At 39.6% G+C, this 12,389-nt stretch overlaps 1 protein-coding gene across 1 annotated transcript; it reads left to right on the top strand.

Moving 5' to 3' along the window:
• The first annotated feature begins 2,434 nt into the window (after positions 1-2,434).
• On the top strand, positions 2,435-11,775 carry slc6a3 (solute carrier family 6 member 3). Its single transcript, XM_079562335.1, has 16 exons — positions 2,435-2,674; positions 3,043-3,172; positions 3,438-3,648; positions 4,049-4,180; positions 6,482-6,698; positions 7,412-7,550; positions 7,909-8,043; positions 8,484-8,587; positions 8,698-8,822; positions 8,910-9,022; positions 9,198-9,326; positions 9,422-9,521; positions 10,518-10,618; positions 10,690-10,857; positions 11,020-11,091; positions 11,170-11,775. Exons 2-16 carry the CDS (start codon positions 3,116-3,118, stop codon positions 11,191-11,193), a joined length of 1,827 nt encoding a protein of 608 aa, XP_079418461.1. The 5' UTR covers positions 2,435-2,674; positions 3,043-3,115; the 3' UTR covers positions 11,194-11,775.
• Positions 11,776-12,389: the final 614 nt, after the last annotated feature.

Below are 12,389 nucleotides of genomic sequence, written 5' to 3'. Positions count from 1 at the left end.
GCATACTAAATCAGTTTGTAAGCTTACATTGTTCATAAAGCGGACACTTGGGGTTATTTGGGGTGTAACGTGGGATATTTTTTTCTTTTGTGTCTAATATGTTTTCTGATCAAGCTATTTTAACATTAGCTTTTATACAGGCCGTATGTTTGGGTCATTTTAGTGAATTTGTACATTTTACACCTCAGAGCATTTTACAAAAAAATAAAAAATCAACAGTTGAAATGAGTTATGAACACATCTGGCATTGCATTGTGACTGTTTTAAAACATTTTGTCATTTTATCTCTAAAAGCAAAAACGTTGCAAAGGTTTATCAAATTTCAAGTTAACGTCAAAAACCCCATTAAACACCATGGTGACAACCAACCCCACGCCTTGTGACAACTTACCCCGTATTTGGGGCACATTGTCACAGTCGATTTTCTTGTGTTTGACGATTAATAACTATTTATTGCAATATGATAGGAAAAAGAGTGAGGTCTATTTCAAGTCAAGGGTTCAAGCTTTCATGTCTGACTCTTGTGGGATTTTCTGTTGATGTGAACTCTAGAAAAAAAAAAGTGTGACAAATAGCCCCGGTCTCCAGTAGGCTATAATTGAAAAAGAAAAGTAGCTTAGAAGTCCTCACGAGCCGATCTTCATTAGGCAAGTGTGTGCCAGGCCATTGTCCTGTGAAACATGCGTTAATTGGCTTGCTGACATCCTGAGACCTGAGTGCAGTATTTTGTTAGCCTTGGCTACAGGGTAATGTTATTTGTTCATGCCATCTAGCCTATTATGATTCTCTTTCTGCATGCCATTTTAAGTCCACTATTAGGCCTAGAAACAAAAGGCCACCAGCCAGAACTTGGTTCTTTTTGTCTGACTTTTCCTGTCTGGGGCCCCAGCTGCTGCCTTTATGAAAACACGACACTCGATTATGTCTTTCCCGTCGTCGTTGTCTTTACGCCATCGGAAACCTCATACATCCCACTTCGAACCAACGATTTCTGATACCAGCCCAGGGCACTGGGGTGATTGCTCTTTAGTAGGTGTGCGCGCCGTGGAGACCGTGCACTGCGCGAATTAATGGTCAATTGATCTTTATGATTGGCAAACAACGAACACGTCTGGACGTGAGGCGCGTAAATGTGTCCGTGGGGAGAAGCCTGATTGAGTTATTTGTGGCTATGCTCTGCAGTTTGGGTGTGATTGTGTTTATGCCTGTCTGAATCTATTCGGTAGGACCGTGTCAACAGTTTTATATAAGGATGGTATTAAAATATTAATGCGTTCCAGACTAAAGTCACAGCTTTATTTCCCAGACTTTATTGTAAATCTGTAGACTTTTTATTGTTATAGTTTGGTGTTTGATTTAGGCCTACAGCTTCAAGACTACTTGTTTAAATAGCCTATTTTTATGTTATGTTGTTATGAAAATGATTTCCATAGCCTACGTGATGGCTATCTTTTATTATAGATCATTACAATAACCTTGCGCATCTTTGGCACGCAAAAGTAACCCCGTATCTGGAAATCCTTCTGGGGTCAGCATTTGCCCAGGTAAAGCCTGCCCAACCAGTGCCCTTTGACTGGGGCACAACACACATTTGAGTGACGAGCCGTGCGATCATGGCATCTGGAAGCAAGATCAATGTGGTCTTTTGTCGCAACAGCTCACTTTCATGATTGCAGACTTGTGAAAAATGTCAGTTGTTCCAAAGTGAATGTTCATTGATTTGGCTTCCCTTTGTCTGTTCATACTAAAGTTGTTAGATGATAAGCAAAAACTTTTGTCATGTATAAAATGAGGGGTATGCATTTAAGACTGGACTGTCATTCATGGCCACATAGTTGTGACAGGTCTGGCTAATAGACATGATAATTGGCAGCACTCATTTTGGCTCTCATCATTTTGCTAACTTTGTTGTTTTAGAAGTCATTTCCAACCCTTAAGATCAGTATAGCTGTTCACCACAGCTACCGTTAAAAACAATTACATTTAGAGTACATTTCTTTACATTTAAAACACACACACACACACAAACACACACACACACACACATATATATATATATATATATATATATATATATATATATATATATATATATATATATATATATATATATATATATATATATATATATATATATTGTAGGCCTATGGGTTTTAAGAGATTGAGTTATAAAGATAAATGTTTTGTCCTGAGTAGTAAAGTTATTTTGTTTTTGCCTAATGGCTCAGGCTATCCTGTGTTAAGTGTCACCAAAGAATATAATTGCAAAATCTGTAGCCCATCTCTTGATCATTATCATGTGCTGTCCATATACAGCCCATGCGGTGCATAGAGTAAAGGGGGGGCGAAAGATGAGTGGAGGGAGGAGAGTGATGTGTGTGTCAGGGGGTGCTGTTGTTGATTGTGGCTCATATTTCAACAGTGGTCCCTCAGACACAGCCCGGGAGCCAAGGAAGGTGGGAGTCTTCTCTCATCACATTGTACACTTGTGTGTAATCTTTATCTTCAGCCCACTCTCCGGTCGCTTTTTTTGCATTTTCTTTTTATTATTTACAACAACTTCTCCAGAACCGCCTGCACAAATATGGTCAGCATCAACAGTTGGCGCTCCAGGAAAAGCCAGTCCAATAGGAAATATCATTTCTAAAGTGATCCTTGCTGTCACAGTACTGCGGTGAGTCCACTTGACTATTTATTTATTTATTTATTTGTTCATATTATTTGTGGTGTTTTTATTTTTATTTTTTATTATATGCTGTGATGTTCTTTGAAGGCTGTGATTAGTAAGCATTTCTTTTTACAGATAAACATAATCAAAGGTTGTTGTGGCAAGAGAAAGCTGATAATTCTTAAGTAGGATTAGTACTAGCAACAGATGTATTGCTTTTATGCTCTTTTTAAAGACAAATGAAAATGTGTCTTTAAAAGTGATATAAATGCAGGGCAAAAATCTAATGCAGTAATTTTCTGTAGCAGTTAATATCATTATACGTGTGCTATTTTTTTTTCTTTTTTTTTTACATGACTTCAATTTTGGTCCAGGCTGCACTCCAACTGCCCCTCATTCCTCCTCGACAATTCGTACAGCTGTGCAGAAACCGTCCACATCGCCCAAATGTCATCTGTTGTGGCCCCAGAAAACCCCCCCTCCAACTTCATGGGACCCAAAGAGGTTAGTGCATGATAAGGTTAGGTTAAGCTTTGGTTTATTCATCTGCAGGTGGAGAAATGTCTCTTGGAAGACAGGGGTCAGCTGCGTACACGCAAAGCAAATACAACGCACATCAGTTGCTATAATATTTACCTAAAAAATCATATTCACCGTCTGTGAAAAGGCAGGCAAATGAAGAGTTACTCAAAGCTAAAATTATCAACAGGTTGTTGTTTTTTTCTTTTTGTTTTTATGATGGATTTCTAATGCTGTTTGCGTTGTGCAGGTGGAGCTGATTCTAGTGAAGGAACAGAATGGAGTTCAGTTCACTTCGAGCACTGTGGTCGGGGCAGCACCTCCTCAGACTAAGCCTCGCGGGGATGAGGAGCGCGAGACTTGGGGAAAGAAAATAGACTTTCTGCTTTCTGTGATTGGATTTGCTGTCGATCTTGCCAATGTATGGAGATTCCCCTACCTCTGCTATAAGAACGGAGGAGGTAAGGCCATGAAGTCCAGGCCCGAAAATGCAGGTTTTTTTGTGCATATTCAGATATAGTTTTAAATTCATTTTCTAATATAATCATGCACATCAAATTATTTATGCACAGGTGGATATATCTGAGGCCCTTGTGTTTGGTTGCAGCTTTCCTAACCCTTTAAAAGATCAAAAATACAACAAACCTCACTCGCCACAGCTGCGGTGAATAGATTAGCCCTTAGAATTAGTGCCAGTAATTATGGCTGTTTAACATAGAGCGCTCATTACATTTAAGAGCAGTAAATGCAACTGTAGTCTCTGTCAAATCATCAATGTGACAGGACTGTTGTAAGAAATATTGTCACACTTCGATCGGAAAGTGCACTAAAAAAAGGATGTCCTCTTCCACGTGTCCGCAGGTGCTTTCCTTGTGCCGTATATGTTCTTCATGGTGATAGCAGGCATGCCCCTCTTCTACATGGAGCTGGCACTGGGCCAATACAACCGGGAGGGCGCCGCGGGGGTCTGGAAAATCTGCCCCATATTTAAAGGTAGGTAATTGCACGTCATGCACTGTGTGGCATAATCTGTGACATGCCCACACGCTCCAGCCTTAAAGATGCGTAACTTAGCAACATGTGCGGTATGAAGAAAAAGTCACATTTTTCATCCTAAAAAGTGTAGCATTGGGGGGAAATAAAGGGGCTTGAAAAAATGTTTGCGAGCAAAGATTTAATGAAATATACTTTGCTTGTGTATAATTTGCAAACTCATAGTTAATAAACAATGAACAGCCAGATTTGTATAGCGCTTATCAAGATTTAGGTTACTTAAGTATCTACGAACTAGTGGAAAGACATAACATCAAATTCTGCAAGTTAATCATGATTCATGAACTAATAAAAGAAAAGTATTATTTACTTTTTTTTTGTTTTAAATCTGCAAAGGGTTAATTATGTATATTTTAAGTTTCATGTCACTTTTAAATCTTGACTTAATAATCTTTGATAAAAGTAACATACAGTGACATATTTCACATTGGTTGTTACTCAGCCATAGAAAAAAAAAAAATGCATAGGTTTTATATAGAGCTTTTTTGGACACTCAAAGACGCTTTACATTGCACTATTCATTCACTCCATACTTAGTCACAGCTGCCCTGGGGTAGACTGACGGAAGCGAGGTAACCAGTCTGCGCCATCGGCCCCTTCGACCACCACTAACCACTCACTCACTCACTACATTCGCTAGGCTTCCTGGTGTTCCCAAACGGTCTCCCATCCAAGTACCGACCAGGCCCTTCCCTGCTTAGCTTCCAAGGTCTGACGGGATCGGGCAGGGATATTGGACTTTGTTTTGATGTTTTAAAATGTATGTTGCATACGTATATAATCCAGAAGTCTACAATATCCTTACAAACTCCTCTGGATCTTAAACAGTGACTTGTTCTACAACAAAATGAAGGATTTCAGATGTGACTGAATCTATCCCGAAGTATTTCATGTCAACAGCCTCCATCTGTTTTTGATAGCTTTATGTTTCTGCCTACTGGCCCGTCGTGCCGTTGGCTAATGTCCTCCCTTTAATGCCTACATGTCGGTCCATCTCTGCCCACGTGCAGCTTGTCCACACGCCAGTCTCTTTTGTCTCCTCGTCTTTAGCGTCGAGCAGCGACAGCCATTGTTTATCTCCCCCCGACCATCAGATTCTGTTGGCACTCAAATGGAAGGCAAATGAGAATTGGGCTTTTAAGACCCCGCTCCTGATTGTGCATATTCCGAAAAGACAGGCGGTGGCAGGTGACGCTGGCTGAATTGCTGCGTACTTTTCAACACCTCGATAAGCAAATTGCAGTTTAATAGACTGTCAGGCCAAAATAAACTTATGGAGAAGCAAACACAGGGATTTGATGGTTTAAAGGAAAACATTTTTAATGCTTTATGTCCAAACTCATTTTAGAAGAAAGTTTTGATAGCTTATATATAATAATAACAATTGAGCAAAAGAATTCCATACTTCAGAAACCGGTACATTTTAGGGCATAACAAAATATTTTGGCTTTGTTTTGGCTGGGTTAGGTGTGTGCGGACACGTGCTCGTCTGTCAGCGATTTCTGATGCCTTAATCGCATGGCTGTGTCCCCGTCGCTCAGTGGGGGAATTACAGTAATTATTGAGACGTAGACATACACATGCTCATATTGACAGTAATTGTTCTGATCAACATGCTGGATTCCTCTAAGGATCAATGCCTCTGAAGAAAGGGTCTGAGGGGGAAGACGGCAAGAGAGATGTCACGGCCACATGTAGCGCTAATAGGAGAGATTTGTCGTTGCACAAATATCACATCCACATTACAAAGAGGACAATCGGCCACGCCTGTGTCACGGCGCTAGGCAAATATGAACAATTATGATCAGCCTTAGAAGAGTGGTCAGCGTTTGGATGTCTGGAAAGGGTAGATGTGTAGATAATTAAGGCATAAAAAGGACATTTTAAGATCTGTAACAGTTATTATAGCCCGTTAAATTGTGTGCTCACCCTTGTGCAGACCCATCTTTAGCAATATGCAAACTAGGCACATGCAAAGGGCATCACATTCACAAAGGGGCCCCAGTGTCAAACCCCATTTCTTTAAGAACTTCGTGTGGGCTCTTGGGAGAATGTGTTAAGATGAGGACTACCAGTACATTTCAATTTAACGTCATTATGAGGGTTGAGAAGTCACTCCATTGCACTTTGTTTGCAAAATGGGGGACCTTTAAACAAGATTTAGCATAGGTTCCATCAAAGCTTGTCATGGGTTTCATGTACACATCACGATGCGTACAAATCTGTGTTTTTCACAAACAGGGGTTGGGTTCACTGTGATCCTCATCTCGCTGTACGTCGGCTTCTACTATAACGTCATTATCTCCTGGGCGCTCTACTACTTGTTCTCCTCGTTCACTGGAGAGCTGCCCTGGGTCCACTGCAACAACAGCTGGAACAGCCCCAACTGCTCCGACTGGGCCGACAACATCACCATCAACGACAGCTACAAGTCCACTCCCGCTCAGGAATACTTCGAGTGAGTTTGAGATCATGTATACTATAAAAAGTTTAAAACACAGAAGTTGTGACTGATCGGGATAAATGTCAAATTTGAATATTCCTGGGAGTTTAAACTACGAGGTTTGCAGGTTTTATCCATTAAGACTCCAAGGACACATCAGGATTTGATTCCAATTATCCTGGCAGCCATGGACGTTTTGTGTTGCTGTGAATAACAGTAGATCTCTTGAGGTGAACTGGGAGAAGAGTAGAGCTGAAAAAGGAATATATCATACAGACCCAAGCAGTTATAAAGCTTTGTTGCATGAAGGAGAAGAGACTATAAAGCAACAGCAATGAAACAATGTAATGTAAGAATCCAAAACGGAATGTGATTGTATCTGCGTGCGGGATCTGCGTGAAGAATGTTTTGCACGCACATAAAGTGTAGCAGCACTGGCTTTGTGTCTGACCAGGTGTCCTTGTCAAATGACTGACGGGCTTCTCTGTTGGAAGTGGTGTGGAGAAGTAGAATTGAACACATTATTACAGAACCACCTGCAAACCATATTAGTTGAACACCATTTTGTTGTTGATATACAGCTCACAAGAATTGCAAAGTAAACAAATCATATCACAGATTTCTTATTATTAATTTATTAAGAAGGTTAAGATTGTGCAACATTATGACATAGGCCATTCATAACTGACATCATTGGTAATATCTTCATATATTTCTTTTTAATCTAGGCGGGGAGTGCTTCACATTCAGGACAGTCAAGGCATTGGCGATCTCGGTCGTCCACGTTGGCAGTTGACGTGCTGTTTAGCTGTCGTCATTATCCTTCTATACTTCAGTCTGTGGAAAGGAGTGAAGACTTCTGGAAAGGTAAATATCCCAATGAGTAGGATATTGGCACACGTTTCTCTAAAATAAACTGGTAACTCTATGATAAAGTATCGGTAAAGCATACGCAAACCCACGCGGATCATGAACTAACACAAAGTAGATAATGAACTTGAAATTTGCCAGTTCATAAAGGTTTTCAAAGAACATACAACTTATAGTATGCATCATTCACGCCTTACTTACAAACATTCATCCAGAATTAGTTCATTGTTAGTCCATTATTAGCATGATTAACTTATATGTGTAAATGCTTGGTCTCGATGGATTAAAGTAGCTCTGAAAATGTGATTAATTTAGCATTGAATTGTGGTTATTGAGAGTGCACATATGCTTTTAGGTTGTGTGGATCACAGCCACCATGCCCTATGTGGTCCTGACTGTGCTGCTGCTCCGAGGAGTGACTCTGCCTGGAGCTATTGATGGCATTAAGGCCTATCTATCTGTGGACTTTCTGAGACTCTGTGATCCCAAGGTAAGCAAGGAAACAAGCGCGGGAAGGAGGAGGAGGAGGAAGAGCGCTTTGTCAAGAAAATTGTTTGTACCTTTATTTTTTCTTTTGTTTCATTTGAAAATATAAGGTGATCAATAACAGGATGCAAAATATGGCAAAACATGAATTCTTGAATTATAGTACATTATAACAAAAATGTAACAACAGCTTGTTGGAAGATTTGTAAATAATTGGGGAAAAAATGTTCATGGTTGAAAAAGGGGAGAGGGAAAAGATAGATGCCGAATTAGATTAGACAGACGCATGGAGCAGTAATTTGCAAAATTACCCCTCGTATTCACAAGCGTCTTTCATCTACTGCTGTTGAATGAATTTCCTGCAATTATCCCTAATAATGGCTTTTTTCCTCCCGTGCCTTTTGTTTGCCGCTTCACGCGAGTGTTCGCACTGTATCTTCTCAGGTCTGGATTGAGGCTGCTACCCAGATCTGTTTCTCACTGGGAGTGGGGTTTGGTGTGCTAATCGCTTTTTCAAGCTACAACAAATTCAGCAACAATTGCTACAGGTGACAACTATGAAAATATTTGTGTGTGCACACAGTTGGGTTCTTATGCTGTAGGCAAAACATTACTACCCAACGGGGCAACATTGACAACTGCTTTTTACATTTTACAGAGACGCCATCATCACCAGCTCTATCAACTCGTTGACAAGTTTCTTCTCCGGTTTTGTGGTTTTCTCATTCCTTGGCTACTTGTCAAAAAAGCACAATGTGGCCCTTGACAATGTGGCTCGAGATGGTATGGCCACACTTTTACAAAATATAGAATAGACTTGGATTTGACCTTTTCTTCCTCTTGTCTTCAAAATGCATTTTTCCCATTTAGGGGCTGGGTTAGTGTTTGTCATTTACCCTGAGGCCATAGCAACCTTACCTGGGTCATCTATCTGGGCTGTTATATTCTTCATTATGCTATTGACGCTTGGCATTGACAGTGCTGTAAGTATGAATCTTATAACTTATGAACTTATAATCAGTTTAAAAAAGTGTATTCACTGTGTCATTACAAAACTGATGTTGTTCTTTTAATTATTGATCGATTGTCTAATGGTGTAATTCCTTTTGTGACTTAGCACCTTGTGACATTGTTTTATTTTCACGTTTTTCCTCATAGATGGGTGGGATGGAATCCGTAATCACTGGACTTATCGATGAATTCAAATTCCTACAAAAGCACAGGGAACTCTTTACTCTTTTCATTGTCGTCAGCACATTCCTAATATCACTGTTCTGTGTGACCAATGCAAGTACTCCAATTATATTTTAATAAATCCTTTCATTGACAGTTCATTAATAATTGTTAGTAAATTAGAAAATATGTTGTCTGTTTTCTTTCAGGGTGGGATGTATGTGTTTACGCTCCTGGACCACTTTGCAGCAGGGACATCGATTTTGTTTGGAGTGCTGATTGAAGCTATTGGCATTGCATGGTTCTATGGTAAGAGAGACCGATGGATAGATAGAGGAGGCACCGAAGATTCATGATTTCATGGCCAGAAAAGCTGATGCTGTATTAGGGTTTGATGAGAAATCTGTTATTATAGATGTCCCGTGCCTCACAGCATCGTAGTTGTATTAGTCGTAAGGATATTGCAACTAAGCAGGTCTATTCCCATTAATGGCTTTTGCCTCTCGTGCTGCTGTTCGGGGCCAGGTGCCATGTGCAGAGAATGCAAGAGACTGTATCAGGATCACAAGAGCCCAGTTGAAATGGCCTGAGGTCGGCTTCAGTCACTTCTGTGATGTTCAAACTGCAGCTACATGAAGAAAATAACAGCTGAGAAACAGGCAATTCCTATTGCACCAATTTGTCAAGGCCGGTGTCAGCTGTCTAATAAGTGGACTGTAGATTGTTGGTGGTTGAGTTCGTGCTACCCACTAATGTCACTGTCATTCAGGATGCCTTTACATCAACTATTTAAATGTTTTCTTGTAAAATACTGTATAATTGTTTTTCAAATAGCTTTACACAATCAGTTAATAAAGAGCCGTCTAGCTTCTTTAGAGCACAAAAAGCCTTACATTATAGGATTGGCTCTGAACTTTGGATTTGTTTGTGCTGGAGGGAGACCAGTAAAGGGCGTAATGCTGACCGGGGCTCATGCATGCTCACTATTTGTCCCACTATCCGGGTCCTGCCCCTGGCATGGCAAATAAATCAAGCCTAAGGCATTCCCCGACCTTTTTCTATCCTCCCTCTTTCTGACAGGAACACTTAACCTGCTGAAGATGTGTTCTTTTACTTGGCTGCTAGCTACCGTGCCATTTCCCAGGTTGATTATGTGGGTTGACATTGAGGATATACACATTTTGTGTTTTCTTCTCTTTGGGATTAGTCATGAAACAAAGGCATTGTAAAAGATATTCAAAAAATGGAAATATGGAGGAGATATAGTTATTGAATAAGTTTGTTCTGTTATGTCGTCTTTTCCAGGAGTGGATCGTTTCAGTGATGATATAGAGGAGATGATTGGACAGCGCCCAGGCTGGTACTGGCGGCTGTGCTGGAAATTTGTCAGTCCCTGTTTCCTTTTGGTAAGATCCAATGGCAGTTATATTTGATGTGAAAGTTTAAGTGCTGCAAATAATCATGTCTGTCTTTGTAGTTTATGGTGGTTGTGAGTTTTGCCACATTCAACCCTCCAAACTATGGCTCCTACACATTTCCTCCATGGGCCAATGTGGTTGGGTGGTGTCTGGCCATGTCATCAATGGCTATGGTGCCTCTATATGCCATCTACAAACTTTGCTCACTGCCTGGGAAGTTTTGTAATGTAAGTCAAATATAATATACTGTATGTACAAGTATTATACTGCACACTCTCACTGCTCATTGTGCTAGCCCATACAACTGGATCAATGCAATCTTAACATGTAAATTATTATAGACATAGTCTCACGTGTATAATATATTATTCTGTATTATTTTCTAACAGAGACTGGCTTATGCCATCACCCCTGAGACTGAACATCATTTAGTCGACAGTGGGGAAGTTCGACAGTTCACGGTAGGTGTCACAGTACATTTTAGGTTCACACTGTATTTTTATTCTTCAATCAATAACTTTCAGCTTTTTTCTGTACAGTTGCATCACTGGTTAGTCATCTAAGATCTACATTTGAAGAGACTGGCCAAATATTATAAGATTGACGAAAGACGAAATGTAGTCGTAGTGGTATGGACAGGAGTGAAGGTATGCATGCTCAGCAAATCAATTTAAAGCGCAGAACTGAGAGCCATTTCAACAATTCACAAAGAACTAGGGACATTTTAAAGTGCCAATTATTTTGAGTGTATTGTTAGCCGAGAGTGTGTGACACTTGAAGGTAGTGCGTAACGCTGCTAGATATGATCTTTTTTAAGTAATATACTTTGGACATACAGTGATTTTGATATTATTACTAGTTTTATATTTCTAGAGAAAATTACAGAAAAGTAGATTATAATACGTGTTGTATTTTAAGAGACTATAATGACCAGATTTATTTTAAGATACAGTGCTACTGACTGTTTTACATTTCTTTGAACTTTGCAACCAATTTAGGGGGAACATGGTGGGGCTGGGGGGGATGGCACCTAAAAGCAGTCCAACACTGAAAAGATGTGCAATAGTTTCCCCAATGGCCATTAATCCCTTGTAATGAGATTCTCAATCTCAGTGGGATTTACTAGGTTAAAGACAAGTATGTTACTGTATTATAGGCAGGTTGCTACTGTCAAAAAGAAATGTGTTAAAATACACAATAAATGTATAAGGTACATCAATTAAAAAGAAAAAAATGTAAATGTAAAACTGTAAAAGCACTAAATACAACTGTGAGCTTTGTTACTTACTGATTTAAAATAATAATAATAATTTGCATAAATAAATTGCAACAAAAGGATTATTTTTGATCTGCCAAAGGCAGTATTTCTTCCAGACATCACTGTATTTGCCAAGGGAAAATACTGAGTTTATTATTTGAGGAAGGTGATGAGGCTATTTGACTGTCCTATTGTCAGAAAGCATAAAGCTTTAACTTCTCAGTTTACGTTATATTTCTGACAAAGTTTAAGACTGTTTTAAGAACTTTTATTAAACTGCAGATCAACACTGTAGTGTGTATTATAATTAATGGTCTCTATATTGTATGTACATGTAATGTAGAGAGGCTTGTATTGTACTGTAACATAATAAAGACACACACGCACACGCGCGCACACACACACACATACACACACACACACACACACACACATACACACATACACACATACTCTGTGTTACTGTGAATGTGATGCATGCTGGCCTAATAGTTCTCTAAG

The sequence above is a fragment of the Gobius niger genome, assembly GCF_951799975.1.
Source record: "Gobius niger genome assembly, chromosome: 8".
In the NCBI taxonomy this organism is placed as follows: domain Eukaryota; kingdom Metazoa; phylum Chordata; class Actinopteri; order Gobiiformes; family Gobiidae; genus Gobius; species Gobius niger.
Note: the sequence above shows the minus strand (reverse complement) of the source record. Positions and strands in the feature narration are given on the sequence as shown.

What these genes read in the sequence shown, in the direction of transcription:
- slc6a3 (XM_079562335.1), top strand. Translation starts at nt 3,116, where the DNA reads ATGTCATCTGTTGTGGCCCCAGAAAACCCCCCCTCCAACTTCATGGGA. An exon ending in CCCGCTCAGGAATACTTCGA is followed by an intron (nt 6,699 to 7,411) that starts GTGAGTTTGAGA and finishes TTTTTAATCTAG; the next exon opens with GCGGGGAGTGCTTCACATTC. An exon ending in GGGAAGTTCGACAGTTCACG is followed by an intron (nt 11,092 to 11,169) that starts GTAGGTGTCACA and finishes TTTTCTGTACAG; the next exon opens with TTGCATCACTGGTTAGTCAT.